Consider the following 18,633-nt stretch of genomic DNA (forward strand, 5'->3'; position numbering starts at 1 on the left):
TTCAACCCCTCGCCTAGGAGCTAACTTATGTTGTGGGTGCAGCCCTAAAAAAAGCAAAAAAAAAAAAAGATAGTGATTTCTTTTAGAAATTGCTGGATCCAATGGGATGTTTCCTAATTATCTGTCTGGTGGGAAATAGCTAATATATTGGATCCACTCTGGATTAAGCTCGATCCTCAATCAGGCTTCTGAGATCACGTGTGAGGAGACAATAGTTTTCTTTAGCCGAGGCCATTACGGCCTCCCTCTTTCTTTCCCCTCTCGGTGGACTTGCTTTTATAAAACACATGCCATGCACAAAGCACCTTCGACAGAAACGAAACATGGCCTTCCCCTCTAAGAGCTTCTGGAGCAGGTGGTGGAGAGAGAAGTGAAGGTGGGGCAGAGGGAGAGCATGTGAGAAGGTAGCAGAGCCAGATCCTGGAAGGCCCCTGTGGATCTTGATACAAAATTGGGCTTTTTATCCTTAAAGGAAAAAGGGCTCATTAAGGGAGGCGGGCAGGTACGGAATTGAGTCTTATCTCTGGCTGGGTTTTTTGTTTTGTTTTACGATAACCTAAAATTCTTGGAATTGTTGAAGCTGTCAGTAGTACAAATCTAGATTCTCCAACAGAAATATGAGACTGGCAACTACCTTAGAAAATATCTTTGGCCCTTGTCATGTTAAAGTCTGGTTGTTTGGGGAAGAAGTTTTTAATCCATGTGAATAGGGTTTCCCTAAAATCCAGTTTCAGGGTGAGCACCATTCCTCTACTGCCAGCTCTGTTAGCTCCCTCCCCGTCATTCCCTCCCTTCCTAAACATCCCCGGCTGTTCTTGTGGACTCTTGAGCTGGCTTAATGGCTCGGCATTCACCCTAATCTCTCTCTCTCTCTCTCTTTGTTTGTTTGTTTGTTTGCTTTTTAGGGCCATACCTGCAGCATATGGAGGTTCCCAGGCTAGGGGTCAAATCGGAGCTGTAGCTGCTGGTCTACACCACAGCCACAGCAACATGGGATCCAAGCCATGTCTGTGACCTACACCACAGCTCACGGCAACACCGGATCCTTAACCCACTGATCGAGGCCGGAGATGGAACCGGCATCCTCATGGATGCTCGTTGTGTTTGTTGCTGCTGAGCGGTGATGGGAACTCCTAATCTTTTTTTTTTTTTTTTAATTGAAGTATAGTGAATTTACAGTGTTGTGTTAGTTTCTGGTGTACAACGAAGTGATTGAGTTACATATATATTCTTTTCCCTTATAGTTTATTACAAGATATTGCATATAGTTCCCTGTCTGTATTGTTTATCTGTTTGTTTGTTTTTTTTTTGTCTTTTGTCTTTTTGTTGTTGTTGTTGTTGTTGCTATTTCTTGGGCCGCTCCTGTGGCATATGGAGGTTCCCAGGCTAGGGGTCCAGTCGGAGCTGTAGCCGCCGGCCTCCGCCAGAGCCACAGCAACTCGGGATCCGAGCCGCGTCTGCAACCTACACCACAGCTCACGGCAACGCCGGATCGTTAACCCACTGAGCAAGGGCAGGGACCGAACCCGCAACCTCATGGTTCCTAGTCGGATTCGTTAACCACTGCGCCACGACGGGAACTCCCTGTTTATCTGTTTTATGTATAATAGTGCGTTAATTCCATATTCCTAACTTATCCCTCCCACGTCCCATCCCCTTTCCCCTTTGGTGACCATAAGTTTGTTGTTGATGTCTATGAGTCTTTTTCTATTTTGTAAATGAGTTCATTTCTATCATTTTTATTAGACTCCACATGTAAGTGATATCATATGGTATTTGTCTTTCTCTGTTGGACTCACTGCACTTAGTGTGATCCACTCTAGGCCCATCCACGTGGCTACAAATTCACTCGAATCTTATTTCTGAGTTTTGGCAGAACTTTTCCAACTTCTTTCTTCTTCTTTTTTTTTTTTTTTGTCTTTTTGCCTTTTCTAGGGCCACTCCTGAGGCATATGGAGGTTCCCAGGCTAGGGGTCTAATTGGAGCTGTAGCCGCCGGCCTACGCCACAGCCACAGCAACGCAGGATCCGAGCTGCATCTGCGACCTACACCACAGCTCACGGCAACACCAAATCCTTAACCCACTGAGCGGGGCCAGGGATCGAACCCGAAACCTCATGGTTCCTAGTCAGATTCGTTAACCACTGAGGCTCGACGGGAACTCCCACCAACTTCCTTCTTAACCATTTCATTGTATTCTGCCTCCTACCACCCACTCATTTTTGTCACAGTGTTGCTCTGTCTTGCCACCTCCCTGCTTGAGAATGTATGGTGGTTCCCTTTCACCTGGATCAGGTCCATCCTGGGCCAGCAAAGCTGGCTCTCCTCAGCCCTGTCCTGTCTCTCTCTCTCTTTTTTTTTTTTTTTGTCTTTTTAGGGCTGCACCTATGGCATATGGAAGTTCCCAGGCTAGCGGTTGAATCGGAGCTGCAACTGCCAGCCTACACCACAGTCACAGCAACATGGGATCCAAGCTACATCTGTGACCTACCCATAGCTCACAGCAATGCCAGATCCTCAACCCACTGAGCAGGGCCAGGGATCGAACCCACATCCTCATGGATACTAGTCAAATTCTTTTCCGCTTCATCTTCCACCTACACCATAGCTCATGGCAACACCAGACCCTTAACCCACTGAGTGAGGCCAGGGATGGAACCTGCGTCCTCATGGATACTAGTTGGGTTTGTTACTGCTGAGCCACAGCGGGAACTCCCTATCCCTATCTCCCAAGTGCTCCACTCTCCTCAGGCTGCCCCTCTGCTAGCCTCAGGTTCATCTGTCAAGTCCAAGCTTTCATTCACGCTGTACCTCGTGCACTGAGCCTAGAGTCCCTTCCCACACACACACCACCACTACGCCCCAGTATAACCACGCCTCCACATGCAGCTTCAGTCCTGCCTCTCCTGTAAGCCTTCTCTAACTACGCAAAGTCACTTGAATTCCAAGCTTCTCAGGACTCTTATTGGGCTTCTGATCAATATTACATTTGCATAATTTACCCTCCGGTTCAGTGCTTCTCAAGCGTCTTAATCTCAGGCACCTTTATGCTCTTACACACCGTCGAGGATCCCAGAGAGCTTTGCTTCTGTGGGTTATAGCTCTTGATATTTACTGCGTTAGGAACGAAAACTGAAAAAAAAGGTGACCTCTTTATTTATTAATTAGCTTAAAAATAACAATAATACCTCATTATATGTTAATGTTTTTTAATGAAAAATAATTGTATTTCCCCCCAAAAGAAAACTTTTGTGAGAAGCGTGATGTTTGCAAATTTCTTAAAGGCACAGCTTCATAGAAGACTGAACTCTGATAGCTGTTCTGCTTTGAATTTGTTGCCATATGTTATTCTTAGGGATGTATATAAGGAGAAGTCAGCCTTGCATAGATAGGTAATTGCAAAAGGGAGTTTTTTTGCTTTTTTTTAGGGCTGCACCCAAGGCAGTTCCCTGGGCTAGGGGTTGAATTAGAGCTGCAGCCTCCGGCTTATGCCATAGCCGCAGCAACGCCAGATCCGAGCTGCAGCTGTGACCTACACCACAGCTCACGGCAACACCAGATCCTTAACCCACTGAGCAGGGCCAGGGATCGGACCTGGGTCCTCATGGATACTAGTCGGTTTTGTTACCCCTGAGCCACAGTGGGAACTCCCAAGAGGAAGAGTGTTGTAATAGCCTTTTTAAGTAATTATGGATATTCTTTGATATTATGTTGAAACTTGACAAGGTGGAGACTTGTGCTTTTGTTAAAGAAGTGTTTTTGTTTCCAAATTGATGTTGGTTATATGTTTTGGATAGTACCTTAAAAAATCTATTCATCCCAATGAGTTTGTTATTGGCCGACTGGTTGGTTTTGAAACTGTACACATTAGTAACAACCAGTAGGTAAGAGGCCATCAGATGTGTGCCAACAGCCTTTGCTCAATATTCTCCTCTAGATACTATTTACTACAGAGATGAAATTAAAACAGCACGTAATGAAATTAAAACCACAGAGTAATGCCTGTCTTAGTATTGATCATGGGGATTGGTTGATCGATTTAGCTGATCTGGCAGCTCAGTGTTCCCCCCACATTCCTAGAAAAGAGACTTCTTCTGGCAAGAGAACCCAAGTGGCTTGGGCTGTTGCCTTGTATAATTTCTCAAGACGCTTTCATAACAGTCCTAGAAGAAATTAGAAGTCAGGAAAAAAGTAATCTACCCACAAATGTACCATTTCAGCAAAAACTGCCTAAGTTTTTGGTTTGCTTTCTTTTTTTCTTTTTAGAGCTACACCTGTGGCATGTGAAATTTCCCAGGCTAGGGTCGAATATATATATTTTGAATGTATATATCTCTCTCCAAATATTAGTTCCTATCTTTCAAAAAAGCACATTAATATCAGACAAAATTGAATATTTAACATTTTTCTTTTGTTTTTTGTTTTTTGGGGTTTTTTTTTTTTTTTTTTTGCTTTTTAGGACACACAGGCTAGGGGTCTAATCAGAGCTACAATTGCTGGCCTACACCACAGCCACAGCAACACAGGATCCGAGGCACATCCGTGACCTACACCACAGCCCATGGCAATGCCGGATCCTTAACACACTGAGCGAGGCCAGGGATCGAACTTGCATCCTCATGGATACTAGTCAGTTTTTTTTTTTTTTTTTTTTGGTCGTTTTTCGATTTCTTGGGCCACTCCTGCGGCATGTGGACGTTCCCAGGCTAGGGGTCAAATCAGAGCTGCAGCTGCTGGCCTGCACCAGAGCCATAGCAACACAGGATCCCAGCCACATCTTCGACCTACACCACAGCTCATGGCAACGCCGGATCCTTAACCCACTGAGCGAGGCCAGGGATCAAACCCACATCTTCACAGATACTCATAGGGTTTGTTACTACTGAGCCACAAGAGGCACTTCTCTCCTTGTATTATCCCAGAATTGGTGGTTTCTCTTTTATATTTTATTAGCAAAAATATTTTTAAAGTTAATTAATTAATTGATTAATTTATGGCCATGTCCACCACATGCAGAAGTTCCTGGCCCAGGGATCAAACCTGAGCCACAGCAGTGACAACGCCGAGTCCCTAACCACTAGGCCACCAGGGAACTCCTACATCTTATATTTTGTGATTACACCATGACTGGGGCAGAAGGACTTCTCAGCGTGTAAGCTCACCCCGGCTTCCCTACTCAGTGTTTAGAATGGGGGAGAGGCATGTGACTTGCTAACATGCCTTGACTTCCTCGTGGGGCCAACTTCCCTCATCAAGTGTGTGACAGTGGCTCTCGGGTAGGGCTCTCCCGTTCTGTTGCATGTGACAGCGTGACAGGACGAGCCTCTCAACATCAAGCCACCTTATGACGCCCTGAATAGTCTTCAATGTTTAGTTACCTGCAGTGGGTAATGTACAGCAAATATTACAGTGCTTTCCACCTGCTTACTTTCTTTTCTTTTTTTTTTTTTTTGGCTTTTTGCTATTTCTTGGGCCTCACCCTTGGCATATGGAGTTTCCCAGGCTAGGGGTCTAATCGGATCTGTAGCCACTGGCCTGCGGCAGAGCCACAGCAACACCAGATCTGAGCCACGTCTGTGACCTACACCACAGCTCACAGCAACGCCAGATCCTTAACCCACTGAGCAAGGCCAGGGATTGAACCCACAACCTCATAGTTCCTAGTCGGATTTGTTAACCACTGCGCCACAATGGGAATTCCCTGACTGACTTTCTTTTTCCCTCCTGCACAGACTACTCTAGAAAAACTGGAAGGAGAGTTACAGGAAGCCAATCAGAACTATCAGGCTTTGAAGAAAAGCTTCCTAGAACTGACCGAACTCAAACATCTTCTGAAGAAAACCCAAGACTTCTTCGAGGTCGTAATTCGGGGACCATTTATTCCAGGGCCCTTTCTCCCAGATCCTCAGATTTTTATTTTGACAACTGGCTGGTTTGGAATATGAATGAATTACACTCTTTCTGTCCCAAGGCAGGGCCATGGGGAGGGGGAGATATGCAGGTGGAATGTGGCCCTGGTTGCATTGAATTTAGAAGTAGTAAGGTCCTTCCTAGAGGGCATGAGCCCCAAGTCAGAATAAAGGACAGCATTAGTTTTAGCAGATGTGGGATCTTAGTAGGAAGAGCCTGGGGAAGCTTTTGGATCTAACAAGGAGTACTCTAATTTTTTTTGAACATGCCCAGAGCATGCAGAAGTTCCCAGGCCAGGGATCAAACCTATGCCCCCACGCCACAGCAGTAACCAGAGCTGCAGCAGTGATAATGCTGAATCCTTAACCTGCTGGGCCACCAGGGAACTCTCGTGCCTGCCCCCCCCTCCCCCTTTTTGTTTGTTTGTTTCTTTTTTGGCTGCCCTGTGGCCTATGGAGTTCCCAGGCCAGGGATCAGATCTGAGCCACAGTTGCAGCCGATGCCCCAGCTGTGGCAATGCCAGATCCTTAACCCACTGTGCCAAGCCAGGGCTGGAACCTGCAGCCCAGTGCTCCAGAGATGCTGCCAATCCCATTAGGCCATAGCAGGAACTCCGTACCACCACCCCCCGCCCCCCTTTTGAATACACATATAAATCTTTATTTAAAACAGAAAAACAGATCAGGTCTCAGCTCTCTATACCTTTTGAATTCTGTCTGTGGAGAATTAAAGCGTCATTAAAAGCAGACAAAATGGGTGTGTGGGTGCTTTCAAGGTAGTCTAAATACATTTCAATGGACATAGTGATTCTTTGACTTTCAGACGGAAACCAATTTAGCTGATGATTTCTTCATGGAAGACACTTCGGGTCTCCTGGAGTTACGACCTACGCCTGCACACATGAGCGGAAAGCTGGGGTTAGTGAAACTGTGCTCGGAAGGTTACCTGTAGACGGGCCCCTTGTCCGTTGCTGAATGCCCGGTGTGAGAGGGATTTCCCTGAGTGTTTGAGTGAGTGAGTGAACAGCCATGGGCATGAGGGCTCTAAGGCCTCCATCCCATAATAACCCCCTAACCTTACCAGGTTGGGGAGTTGCAGGCAGCACGACCTTTTTCACGGTGACACTGCCGTGACTGAGCCTGAAGAGTGTGGTGTTTGTATTATCTCCACGTGGGAAGGATGCGGTGATAATTGGTTTTGTTTGTTTGGTTGGTTTTGGTCTTTTTAGGGCTGCACCCTTGACATATGGAGGTTCCCTGGCTAGGGGTTGAATAGGAGCTGCAGCTACCAGCCTACGCCACAGTCACAGCAACGGCAACACTGGATCCAAGCTGCATATACGACCTACACCACAGCTCAAGGCAACTTCGGGTCCTTAACCCATTGAGCAAGGGCAGGGATGGAACCTGCATCCTCATGGATGCTGCTCAAATTCATTTCAGCTGAGCCACGATGGGAACTCCTGGGAACATGGTTTTTATGGGGTTTCTCACCTGTTCCCTGGCTTGGGAACAAGGCTATGGAACACATGTGTTTTTTCCTCTCTGTCTTTGAAATACTGTTTTGATAATAAGATAGATTTGGAGCTTGAAGGTTCAAGTATAATTAGAAATGAGGTAGTTATGCAATCATGTCTTCCACAAGAAGCAGTAATATGATGTGATAATAGCCACCAAAATGTGTAGTGATTCAAAGTGGAGGGATTTCATTTAGTGTTTGGGTAAAACTGAAGAAAAGCACAAGGTTTGGAATTCTAGGGTTTTATTCCAAGGAGACTTAGGGGCCTGCTCTTTGCGGCACTAGATAGTGAATTTGAAATGGAAAGGAAAATATGTACTGAAAATATTTGATCAGACAGTGATATGGGATCAACATATATTTAAAGAAATAGGCCAATGAAAGTAACCATTTTAAACTTAACATGGGGGTTCCTGGCATGGCGCAGTGGCTTAAGGATCTGACTGCAGTGGCCTCGGGTCACGGCAGAGGCGCAGGTTTGATCCCCTGCTTGGCACAGTGAGTTACAGAATCCTGCCTTGCCACAGTTGTAGCTTAGGCTGCAGCTGTGGATCAGATTCAATCCCTGGTGGGGGGAATCTTCCATATGCTGTGAGTATGGCATTAAAAAAAAGGAAAAAAAAGAAAGAAAATTCATAGGAAAATGTGGGTCAGAAATGATCTAGGTACCTAGATGATTATAAAAATAGAGATGCATAGAAATCTGTCTGTCTGTCTGTCTATCTTAGCAGATTGTTTGTATAAATGCACACAAACCCGTTAAGCCCATTAAACACTCGTGTCCTTTAGCCACAATGCTATAATGAATGGTCTCTCATATTTTATTGGGAATAAGTATATGAGTATTATTGGGATGATTAAGGAAACTTCAACATGTCATGGGAGATGGGAGGTCCAAAGGGACTTGGGGTAAGGGGGGGGGGTTGGGATGCAGAGTGGCCCTGTGGCCCCTGCCAGTGAGGCTGTGTCCTGTCCTCCTTGCCAGAGGGAGGCGGTCCAGCTGTGGCTGCACATCTTCACATCCCCCAGGGCCTCCTCCCTGCACCCCCGCCCCGGGGACTCGGCGACGTCTCCTCTTCTCCCTGCCCAGGTTCACTGCCGGCGTGGTCCACAGGGAGAGGATGGCTTCCTTTGAGAAGCTGCTGTGGCGCGTTTGCCGAGGAAACATCTACTTGAAGTTCAGTGAGATGGACACGGTTCTGGAAGACCCCGTCACGGTGGGTCTCTCAGACGGCAGGTTTCCTAAACTTCCCGCAGCCCCCCACCGGAGGGGCTTCCTTCTCTCCAACACGGAGTCTTAACTCTGTGACGCTAATAGGTATTTGCTTTTTCTTTCCTTTCTTGTCTTTTTTCCTCCCCACCCCCCCTTAAAAAAAAATACTGATAAAGAGTCAATTCAAGGGCCGATCCTCGTTAACACCCGGAGGTGTTCGTTCCTCCAAATCTCTTCGCCCCACCAGTTCCTAGGAACTTTGCTGTCCTAGTGTCCCGAGGGGTGGCAGCTGTGTCTTCAGCACAAACACTAAGGACTGATTTAGGTCAGTTCGCCCCCAGCTCCAGTGTGTACATGGAGATAAGATCTTGTGAAATGTAGATGCTGGGAATTCCCGTCGTGGCTCCGTGGTGAATGAACCCGACTAGTACCCATGCGAACGAGGGTTCCATCTCTGGCCTCACGCAGTGGGTTGGAGCTCTGGCATTGCTGTGAGCTGTGGTGTAGGTTGCAGATGCGGCTCGGATCCCAGGTTGCTCTGGCTGCAGTGTAGGCAGGTGGCTACAGCTCCAATTCAACCCTTCGCCTGGGAATTTCCATATGCCACAAGTGCGGCCCTAAAAAACAAACAAACTACAATGTAGATTCTGATTCAATGGGTCTGCTCAGGGGCCCAAGCGCCTACATGTCTAACAAGCTTGCTGTTGGTTGCTGGTAGTCATTGGACCACACACTTAACAAAGATTTTGAGGGTCCCCTTCGCTGAGTGCCACACAGTTGTTGCTGTTAATTCCATGAGGTTTGCTTCCCCCACCCTTCTGGTTAGTATTTAAATCCACTTACTTTTGCTTTTTTTTTTGGTCGAGGCGTCCAGCAGCTTGATGGATTGCACCCGGGCTGCAGTGGTAAAATTGCCGGCACCAAGTCCTAACCACTAGACCACCAGGGAACTCCCTGGTTAAATCCACTTACTTTTTTAATTCTAAGAGACTTGGCTTATTTCTAAAAGAGTCATAGTCTTATCTAGAGCAGAGGCTGAAAAGTGTAATTTTGAGTTTTATTTCATGGAAAACAACTTCATAGTTAAAATCAAACGTAAAATAAGAAAAAAAAGCATGAAACTTCACCATTCTAATGTCTTTATTTTTATTTTTTATTTAAATTTTTTATTCAAATTTCTAAAGTTTCCTTGAGGCATAATTATTTACAAGGTTGTGATAATTTCTGCTATACAACAAAGTGATTCAGCTGGACATGTACACACATTTCAGATTCTTTTCCCACATAGATTATCACAGACTATTGAGTAGAGTTCTCGCGATGGCAGGTTCCTGTTGGCCAATCATTTCATATATTTTTACTTATTTATTTATTTAATATTTTTTTAGGCCCACACCCACAGCATATGGAGGTTCCCAGGCTAGGGGTCAAATCGGAGCTGCAGCTGCTGGCCTATGCCACAGCTCATGGTAACCTGGATCCTTTACCCACTGAACGAGGCCAGGGATTGAACCCGAGTCCTCATGGATACTAGTCGGGTTTGTTAACTGCTGAGCCATGATGGGAACTCCTATTTTTATTTTTTTCTTGTGCTCTTTTTTTTCAGTCCGTAGCCACAGGCAGGTATAATTTAATATGGTTGTAGTAATAACATGGGAATAGTGTTTTGGTCTTCTCTTGAATTTAGATGGTATGAATTTCCTCCTATATTACGATGTGTCTTTTATGAACATTAGTTTTAAATTTTTTATTTAAAAGATTTTTAATTTGGGGGCTACACCCATGGCATATGGAAGTTCCCGGGCCAGGGATCTAATCTGAGCTGCATCTGCAACCTATGCCACAGGTGCAGCAACACCAGATCCTTAACCCACTGTGCTGGGCAGGGGATTGAACCCACACTCAGCAGCAAGGGCACTGCAGACAGTGCTGGATCATTGACACTGCTGTGGCTTAGGTCAGTGATATGACACAGGTTTGATCCCTGGCCCCAGAACTTCTGTATGCCATAGAAACAGCCAAAAAGAAATTTTTTTTTTGACATTGAATCATCACTTTTCTTTTTTTTTTTTTCTTTTTTTTTTTTGTCTTTTGAGGGCCACACCCGAGGTATATCGAAGTTCCCAGGCTAGGGGCTGAATTGGAGCTGTAGTTGCCGGCCTGTACCACAGCCACAGCAACGCCAGATCCTGAACTTACTGAGTGAAGCCAGGCATCGAACCCTCATTCTCATGGATCCTAGTTGGTTTTCTTACCACTGAGCCACAGCAGGAAGTCCTGAATCATTACTTTTCCTGTGTTTTGATGTGAGATAGTCCTGGTGGGGGAGGGAGTATTTATAAAGTAAACACCTGGAAAAAGATGCCTTGAGCTTGAGGGAACCCGGAAGTCAGTGAGCAGATGACATGAGATCAGAATGGATTCCTTCTTCTGGTGGCTCAAGACACAAGAAGACCTGAGAGATTCAGAAAAGGACTAAGGGTGGACTCCACGGATGTAGGAACCTTTGGAAATAATGTGAAGTAAGCATTTCCCCAAATCCTCAAATACCCCTTCCCTGCTCCCAGGAGCAACTGCCAAAGAGATGATTCATTTTGACGTTATGTTCAGTTGGTGCCTAATATTCCCGTTGAGTTGATGTGACATGATCTATTTTTTGGCACTTTTTTATTTCCAGTATTTCTTCAGAATTTAGAGAGTAGGATAAGCATCTTCATGCATGTGGATTTTTATTTTCTCTTGAACTATTTCCATGATATGAATTCAAGGAAATAGGATTGCTGGCTTAAAGGTTGTGGGCATTTTCATGACCCTCAGTGGGTCCTGACAGATGGCGTTTCAGTGGGGTCTCGCCTGGTCCCGGTGATACCTAATACCTGAGTGATATGTCACGAGTGTGGTGGATTTGTTATTTTGCCAAAATGGGCTTCATCATTTTACCTTCACCCCCTAACCCCAAACTAAGTAAAGCACATTGCTTTGCTTACAGTAAAAGCTGAACATTTTCAGAGACGCTTATGAGATGCATAGTCTCTTTCGCTTATGAAATGTCAAACTTGGATTTGATTTTATTTGATTGTCTTTTGTCTTTTTAGGGCAGCACCTACTGCATACGGAGGCTCCAGGTTAGGGATCGAATTGGAGCTGCAGCTGCCGGCCACAACCACGACACAGCAATGCAGGACCCAAGCCATGCCTGTGACCTATACCACAGCTCATGGTAAGGCTGGAGCCTTAACCCACTGAGCAAGGCCAGGGATCGAACCCACATCCTCATGGATACTAGTCAGGTTCGTTAACCACTAAGCCAAAACGGGAACGCCAAACATGGATTTTAAAATTACATTTAGGGAGTTCCCGTCGTGGTGCAGTGGTTCACAAATCCGACTAGGAACCATGAGGTTGTGGGTTCGATCCCTGCCCTTGTTCAGTGGGTTAACGATCTGGTGTTGCCGTGAGCTGTGGTGTAGGTTGCAGATGAGGCTCAGATCCTGAGTTGCTGTGGCTCTGGCGTAGCCTGGCGCCTACAGCTCCGATTGGACCCCTAGCCTGGGAACCTCCATATGCTGCGGAAGCGACCCAAGAAATGGCAAAAAGACAAAAAATAAATAAAAATTAAAAAAAAATTACATTTAGGAGTTCCTGTTGTGGACCCAACTAGTATCCATGAGGATGCAGGTTGGATCCCTGGCTTCAGTCAGTGGGTTAAGGATCTGGTGTTGCTGTGAGCTGTGGTGTAGGTTGCAGACACGGCTTGGATCCCAAGTTGCTCTGGCTGTGGTGTAGGCCAGAAGCTGCTGCTCCAATTAGACCCCTAGCCTGGGAACTTCCATGTGCCTCAGGTGTGGCCCTAAAAAGAAAAATAAATAAATGAATAAGCAAACAAGTAAAATTACATTTAATCTGTGTTCTTATGGTTATATAATGAGTGTAGCAGTGAAACATTAGACCTGGTTCTAGCTTTGTTTTTTGTTTTTGTTTTTTCCTTTTTCGGGCTGCATCTGTGGCGTATGGAGGTTCTGTGCCCAGGGGTTGAGTGGGAGGGGCAACCTCTGGCCTGTACCTCAGCCATGGTCACTCAGGATCAGAGCCACATCAGCAACCTATATGCCGCAGCTCACGGCAATGCTCCATCCTTAATCCACTGCGGGAGGCTGGGGAGCGAACCTGCATCCTCAGACACCACGTCCTTAATCCACTGAGCCACAATGGGAACGTCTCTATTTCTGCTAAATAGCAAATACCTACTCATCCCTGAAAGGGAGATGAGTTAACATTGGTGAGCAAGGAGTTCCCGCCGTGGCGCAGTGGTTAATGAATCCGACTAGGAGCCATGAGGTTGCGGGTTTGATCCCTGGCCTTGCTCAGTGGGTTAAGAATCCGGCGTTGCCGTGAGCTGGGGTGTAGGTCGCAAATGCGGCTCGGATCCCCCGTTGGTGTGGCTGTGGCGTAGGTTGACAACCCCTAGCCTGGGAACTTCCATATGCCGAGGGAGCGGCCCAAGAAAATGCGAAAAGACAAAAAATAAAAATAAAACATTGGCGAACGAGGTCAGCTGTGTTTCTTTTAAGCCTTGCAATGTCCTGGCCCCTCTGTCCTGGGTGTTCTCCTGCTGATTAACACATCTCTTCGGTCCAGGGAGTAGAGCTGAATACAAGACTCAACTGTAAGTAAGCCAGTCAGCGCAGCAAAGAGCGAGGTTGTCGCTTTAAGGCTGTGTCAGCCTCCCCAGGGGTCCTGCCCTCCTCCGTAATAATGTTATGAACTTGAAGCAACTTTAAACTTCCAATTTTAAACTTAGACAAATTTTGAGATTTCTAAAAATACGTGTTTTGCTGCTCTGATTTGCCAGAGAGAAGAAATTAAAAAGAATATATTCATCATATTTTATCAAGGAGAGCAGCTCAGGCAGAAAATCAAGAAGATCTGCGATGGGTAAGTGACTGGTTTTTTTGGCCTTTCTCTAAGGCCGCACCCGTGGCATATGGAGGTTCCCAGGCTTGGGGTCTAATGGGAGGTGTAGCCACCAGCCTACGCCAGAGCCACAGAAATGCCAGATCTGAGCCACATCTTCGACCTACACCACAGTTCATGGCAACACCAGATCCTTAACCCCCTGAGCGAGGCAAGGGATCAAACTCGCATCCTAGGCGAATTCCTTAACCACTGAGCCATGACGGGAACTCCCAGGTAAGTGACTCTTAAGGACTCTTTTCATCAGCATTTTGGGTCAGGATGAGGGCAGCGGTGTGCAGTACGAAGCAGGCTTGAGGCTTGAGTGGGGCTTCTTTGAGGTTTTAGAATAAGTTTCCTACGTTTGACAAGATAGTGTTCAAAATACAACTGGTGTTTGGAAGTTTCTATTGTGGCTCAGTGCTCATGGGTCTGACCACTATCAGTGAGGATGTGGGTTCCCTCCTGGACCTTGCTCAGTGGGTTAAGGACCTGGTGTTGCTGTGGCTGAGATGTAGGCTGGCAGTTGCAGCTCCAATTAGACCCCTAGCCTGGGTGCTTCCATATGCCAAGAGTACGGCCCTAAAAAGATAATAAATAAATAAATAAATAAATAAATAAATAAATAAAAGAAAAAGAAAAATGCAACTGATTTTTAATAACTATGGGCATAGGAACAGAGGACTGGATGAGCTAAATTTTCTGGTAATGCCAAGACATTCTAGCCATTTCGATTTATTCCTTCTCACCCCCTTTATCAGCTGCTAAAGAGTGGGCAAACAGAATGCTCAGTTTTTTCTGATGTTACAGAATCATCTTACATGCAGCCCCTTAGAAGCAGAAATGCAGTCGAGGAAGACATTTGGACATTAATAAATTCTGGGGCGACAAAGAGACACTTCAAACTTGTAGCTTTATTGACGGTTTGAATGAAGTTCATTTGTATAATAGAACCATAGATATGTGTGTGTGTGTGTGTGTGTGTGTGTGTGTGTGTGTTTAGGGCCGCACCCAAGGCAAATGGAGGTTCCCAGGCTAGGGGTCAAATCACAGCTACAGCTGCCAACCTACACCACAGCCACAACAATGCAGGATCCGAGCCGCATCTGCAACCTACACCACAGCTCATGGCAGCACCAGATCATTAACCCACTGAACGAGGCCAGGAATCGAACCTGCATCCTCATGGATACTAGTCAGGTTTGTTTCTGCTGAGCCATGGTGGGAACTCCCGAACCACAGCTTTAATTCAAATCGTAGGAGCAGCGTGTGGGGAAAACTTGTGTCCGGGACTCCTGTTCTGACTGCCCAGTAGACATTTGTTCCAGGAGAAGGTGGCTTTCTAACCAAAGTCAGCAAGTGATAGCTTTGTGGAACAGGATATGCAAAATGCTTCTCAGCAATGACTCACATGTGTACTTTGCCATGTTTGCAACACAGGTTTCGAGCCACCACATACCCCTGCCCGGAGCCCGCAGCGGAGCGCAGAGAGATGCTGGCTGGTGTCAACACGAGGCTGGAAGATTTAATCACTGTGAGTGAGGCACTGGAGAGAGGGGCCCGAGCGGGGCTGCCGATGGGCTCTGTCTGTATTTCCTTCTAAGTCCTGTCTCCCAGGGCCTTGCTCCAAGCCGGGCTGGAATGTTTGCTGAGCTCTTCCTAATTAGGAGACGGTGTTCTGTGAGCTTCCCACGATGATGCTACGTGTCAGGGAAGCTTTGCCTGGGCTTGGGATAAACCACAGCCCTGATCAGCACTTCTGGTGCCCACCCGAGCCTCATCGATGGAGCCTTTTACTGCCAGACTGGCCTGGGCTGCATGTGGGATAGAACTAACTAGCCAGTTAAGTCGGGCAGCCAGCCTTGCTGATCTTTTTCCACTGAATTGCCCAGTTGTATGAGCCAACCAGTAAATTCTCTCAAGACAGCAAGTCTAGTGTCACATGTGAACACGCCCCCAATTCATATCCTCTTGTCAAATCTGTCCTCACTTTGGAGGGTCCTGAACACCCTCTTTCTGAATAAGCTTATTGAAGCTTAGTCTTCAATAGACTTGCAAGTAATCCCTAAAAGCAGCCGAGCCTGCATCGAGTTGTGTGTTTTAGATCAGCCCTGTCCCATAGAACTTTCTGTGGTGGCGGAAATGTTATATAATCTGCAAGTCTAGGGCCATAGCCAGGAGGCACATGTGACCACTGAGCCCTTGAAACGTGGCTGTATTATTATTATTATTATTATTTTATTTTTTATTTTTGGCCATCCATGGCACATGGAGTTCCCAGGCCAGGGATTAGATCTGAGCCACGGTTGCGAGGTGCACTGCGGCTGCGGCAGCCCTGGATCCTTTAACACACTGTGCGGGGCTGGGGATCGAACCTGTGTCCTGGCGCTGCAGAGATGCCGCTGATTCCATTCAACCATAGCAGAAACTCCGAAGAACTGGATTTTTACTTTTACTGAGTGCGCTGCTGTATTGATCAGCACAGTTCTAGCTCCTCGGGGTGGGTGTGTTCCAAAACTCTTAGGCTGACAAACACCTTTCTTTCTCTTTCTAGAAAAGGTCATGTTTACTTTCTTCAATCCTCTTCCCTCTTTGTCGCTTGTCAAGGACACTGTGGTTCCCTGAAGCAATTACCCTTGAAGTCCTTTTCCCCAAAGACTCCACTAGATTTTATGAAAACTTCATGAAGAGAATGGAAGTGATACTAAACTCTTTTTTTTTTTTTTAATTTTATGGCTGCACCCATGGCACATGGAACAAGTTCCGCGGGGAACTTGAATCTGAGCCACAGCTGCAACTACACCTTTAACCCACTGTGCTGGGGCGGGGATCGAACTGGTGCCTCTGCAGTGACCTGAGCCACTGCAGTCGGATTCGTAACCCACTGGGCCACTAAGGGAACTCCAAGTGATGCTAGGCTTCCATTGTGTTTCAGATGACTTGGGTAGCCGAGGGTAAAAGTTACTGACAAGAGTTACGCTCTTGTATCATCAAAACAAAAACTAATTCGATGAAATAGATCCCATGTGGGCCAAATCGCCTATTCACACCTTCATTCATTAATTTATTTCTCATTTATAGGAGGGGTTATGTGTGTAAGGCATTTTGAGAGATGTATCAGTTTCCTAGGGCCTCTGTAACAAATTACCCCAAACTGTGTGGCTCAAAACAACGGAAATGTATTCTCTCACAGTCTGAGCCAGAAAGTCTGAAACCAGGGCATAAGCAGAGCCAGACTTCCTCGGAAGGCAGTAGGACAGAACCCTCCCTGGCTTGTTCTGTGATGCTTTCAGCGTTTGTGTCCTCTCCAGATTCATCTGTTGAAAACCTCATGACAAAGGTGGTGCTGTTAGGAGATAGGGCCTTTGGGGTGGGATTGGGTCATGAGGGCAGAGTCCTTATGGGTGGAATTAGTGACCTAATGAAAAAGACCCCAGAGGAGTTCCCATTGTTGTAGCTCAGCAGTAGCCAACCTAACTAGTACCCAAAAGGACTCGGATTGGATCCCTGGCCTGACCTTGCTCAGTGGGTTAAGGATCCAGCATTGCCAGGAGCTATGGTGTAGGTCACAGACACGAATTGGATCCTGTGTTGCTGTGGCTGTGGTGTAGGCCGGTGGCTGCAGCTCCGATTCACCCCCTAAGCTGGGGACTTCCATATGCTGTGGGTGCGGCCCTAAAAAGCAAAAAAAAAGCAAAAAAAAAAAAAAAGACAGACAGACAGAAAGAAAGACAGAAAAAGACTCCAGCGGGCTTGCTTGCCCCTTCTGCTATGTGAGGTTAGGATTTGAGGTCTGCAGCCCAGAAGAGGGCCTTGTCCCAGCCGTGCTGGCATCCTGATCTCAGACTCAGCTTCCAGAACTGTGAGAATTTCTGCTGTTTATAAGCCACTTAGTCCATGGTATCTATTGCAGGAGCCCGAGTAGACTAAGCCATCTCCCTAACCTCTGGTGGCTGCCAGCAATCTTTGGTGCTGCTTGGTTTGAAGTTGCATCACGCCAGTCTCTGCCTCTGTTCCAGAGTGTTCTTCATGTCCTGGTGTGCCTGGAGGCCCGCATTTCTTTCTTTTTTTCTCCCTTCCTTCCTTCCTTCCTTCCTGTCTTTCTCTCTTTCTTTCTTTTTGGCTTTTTAGGGCCACACCCAAGGCACTTGGAGGTTTCCAGTCTAAGGGTAAAATCAGAGCTACAGCCGCTGGCCTACACCACAGGCACAGCAATGCCAGATCCAAGCCGCATCTCCCACCTACACCACTGTTCACAGCAACACCAGATCCTTAACCCACTGAGCAAGGCCAGGGATCGATCCCGTGTCCTCATGGATCCTTGTCGGGTTTGTTAACTGCTGAGCCACAACAAGAACTCCCACATTTCTTATAAAAATGTCAGTCATACTGAATTAGCACCCACCCTACTTCAGTGTGACATCATTTTAACTTGATGACATCTGCAGAGACCCTGTTTCCAAATAGGATGACACTCACAGTTACCCGGCTTAGGACTTCCACATCCTTTGGAGGGAACACAATTAACACATCACAGTCACACTATAAGGAATTTTGAGGAAAAGGTAGCATCCTTGCCTGTGGGTTTTAACCTCTAGCAGGGAGATCAGTGGCTCATGAGAGTTAAAGGCCAGATGAGCGCTGCGGGCCAGAGGAGGGAGCCAGGAGCAGAGGAAGCCTCGGTGGCTGAGGTGCCTCCACTTGGCCCCCCTGTCGGGCACCTCCAGGAGGGTCCCCTCTGTTGTGGTGTGCTGTCTCTGGCCCAGGTCATCACGCAGACGGAGTCTCACCGTCAGCGCCTCCTGCAAGAAGCGGCTGCCAGCTGGCACGCCTGGGCCACCAAAGTGCAGAAGATGAAGGCCGTCTACCACATCCTGAACCTGTGCAACATCGACGTCACCCAGCAGTGCATCATCGCCGAGATCTGGTTCCCTGTGGCCGACGCCGCGCGCATCAAGAGGGCACTGGAGCAAGGCATGGTGCGTGGCGGGGGCAGCGGGGCGGGGGGCACAGTCACGTCCAGACGGACCACCCCCTCT

General features: G+C 46.9%; 1 protein-coding gene across 6 annotated transcripts in view; it reads left to right on the forward strand.

Annotated features, from left to right (window-relative positions):
- ATP6V0A4 (ATPase H+ transporting V0 subunit a4) overlaps positions 1-18,633 on the forward strand; it is a 100,467-nt gene that overhangs the window by 38,389 nt on the left and 43,445 nt on the right. For all 6 annotated transcript variants that reach the window (XM_047763323.1, XM_047763327.1, XM_047763326.1 and 3 more), the window contains 6 exons: positions 5,733-5,858; positions 6,733-6,827; positions 8,519-8,645; positions 13,494-13,576; positions 15,035-15,128; positions 18,361-18,573. In XM_047763323.1, the coding sequence (XP_047619279.1) occupies positions 5,733-5,858; positions 6,733-6,827; positions 8,519-8,645; positions 13,494-13,576; positions 15,035-15,128; positions 18,361-18,573 (738 nt within the window). The remainder of the gene's footprint in view (positions 1-5,732; positions 5,859-6,732; positions 6,828-8,518; positions 8,646-13,493; positions 13,577-15,034; positions 15,129-18,360; positions 18,574-18,633) is intronic.

This window comes from Phacochoerus africanus, chromosome 16, assembly GCF_016906955.1.
Source record: "Phacochoerus africanus isolate WHEZ1 chromosome 16, ROS_Pafr_v1, whole genome shotgun sequence".
Classification (NCBI taxonomy): domain Eukaryota; kingdom Metazoa; phylum Chordata; class Mammalia; order Artiodactyla; family Suidae; genus Phacochoerus; species Phacochoerus africanus.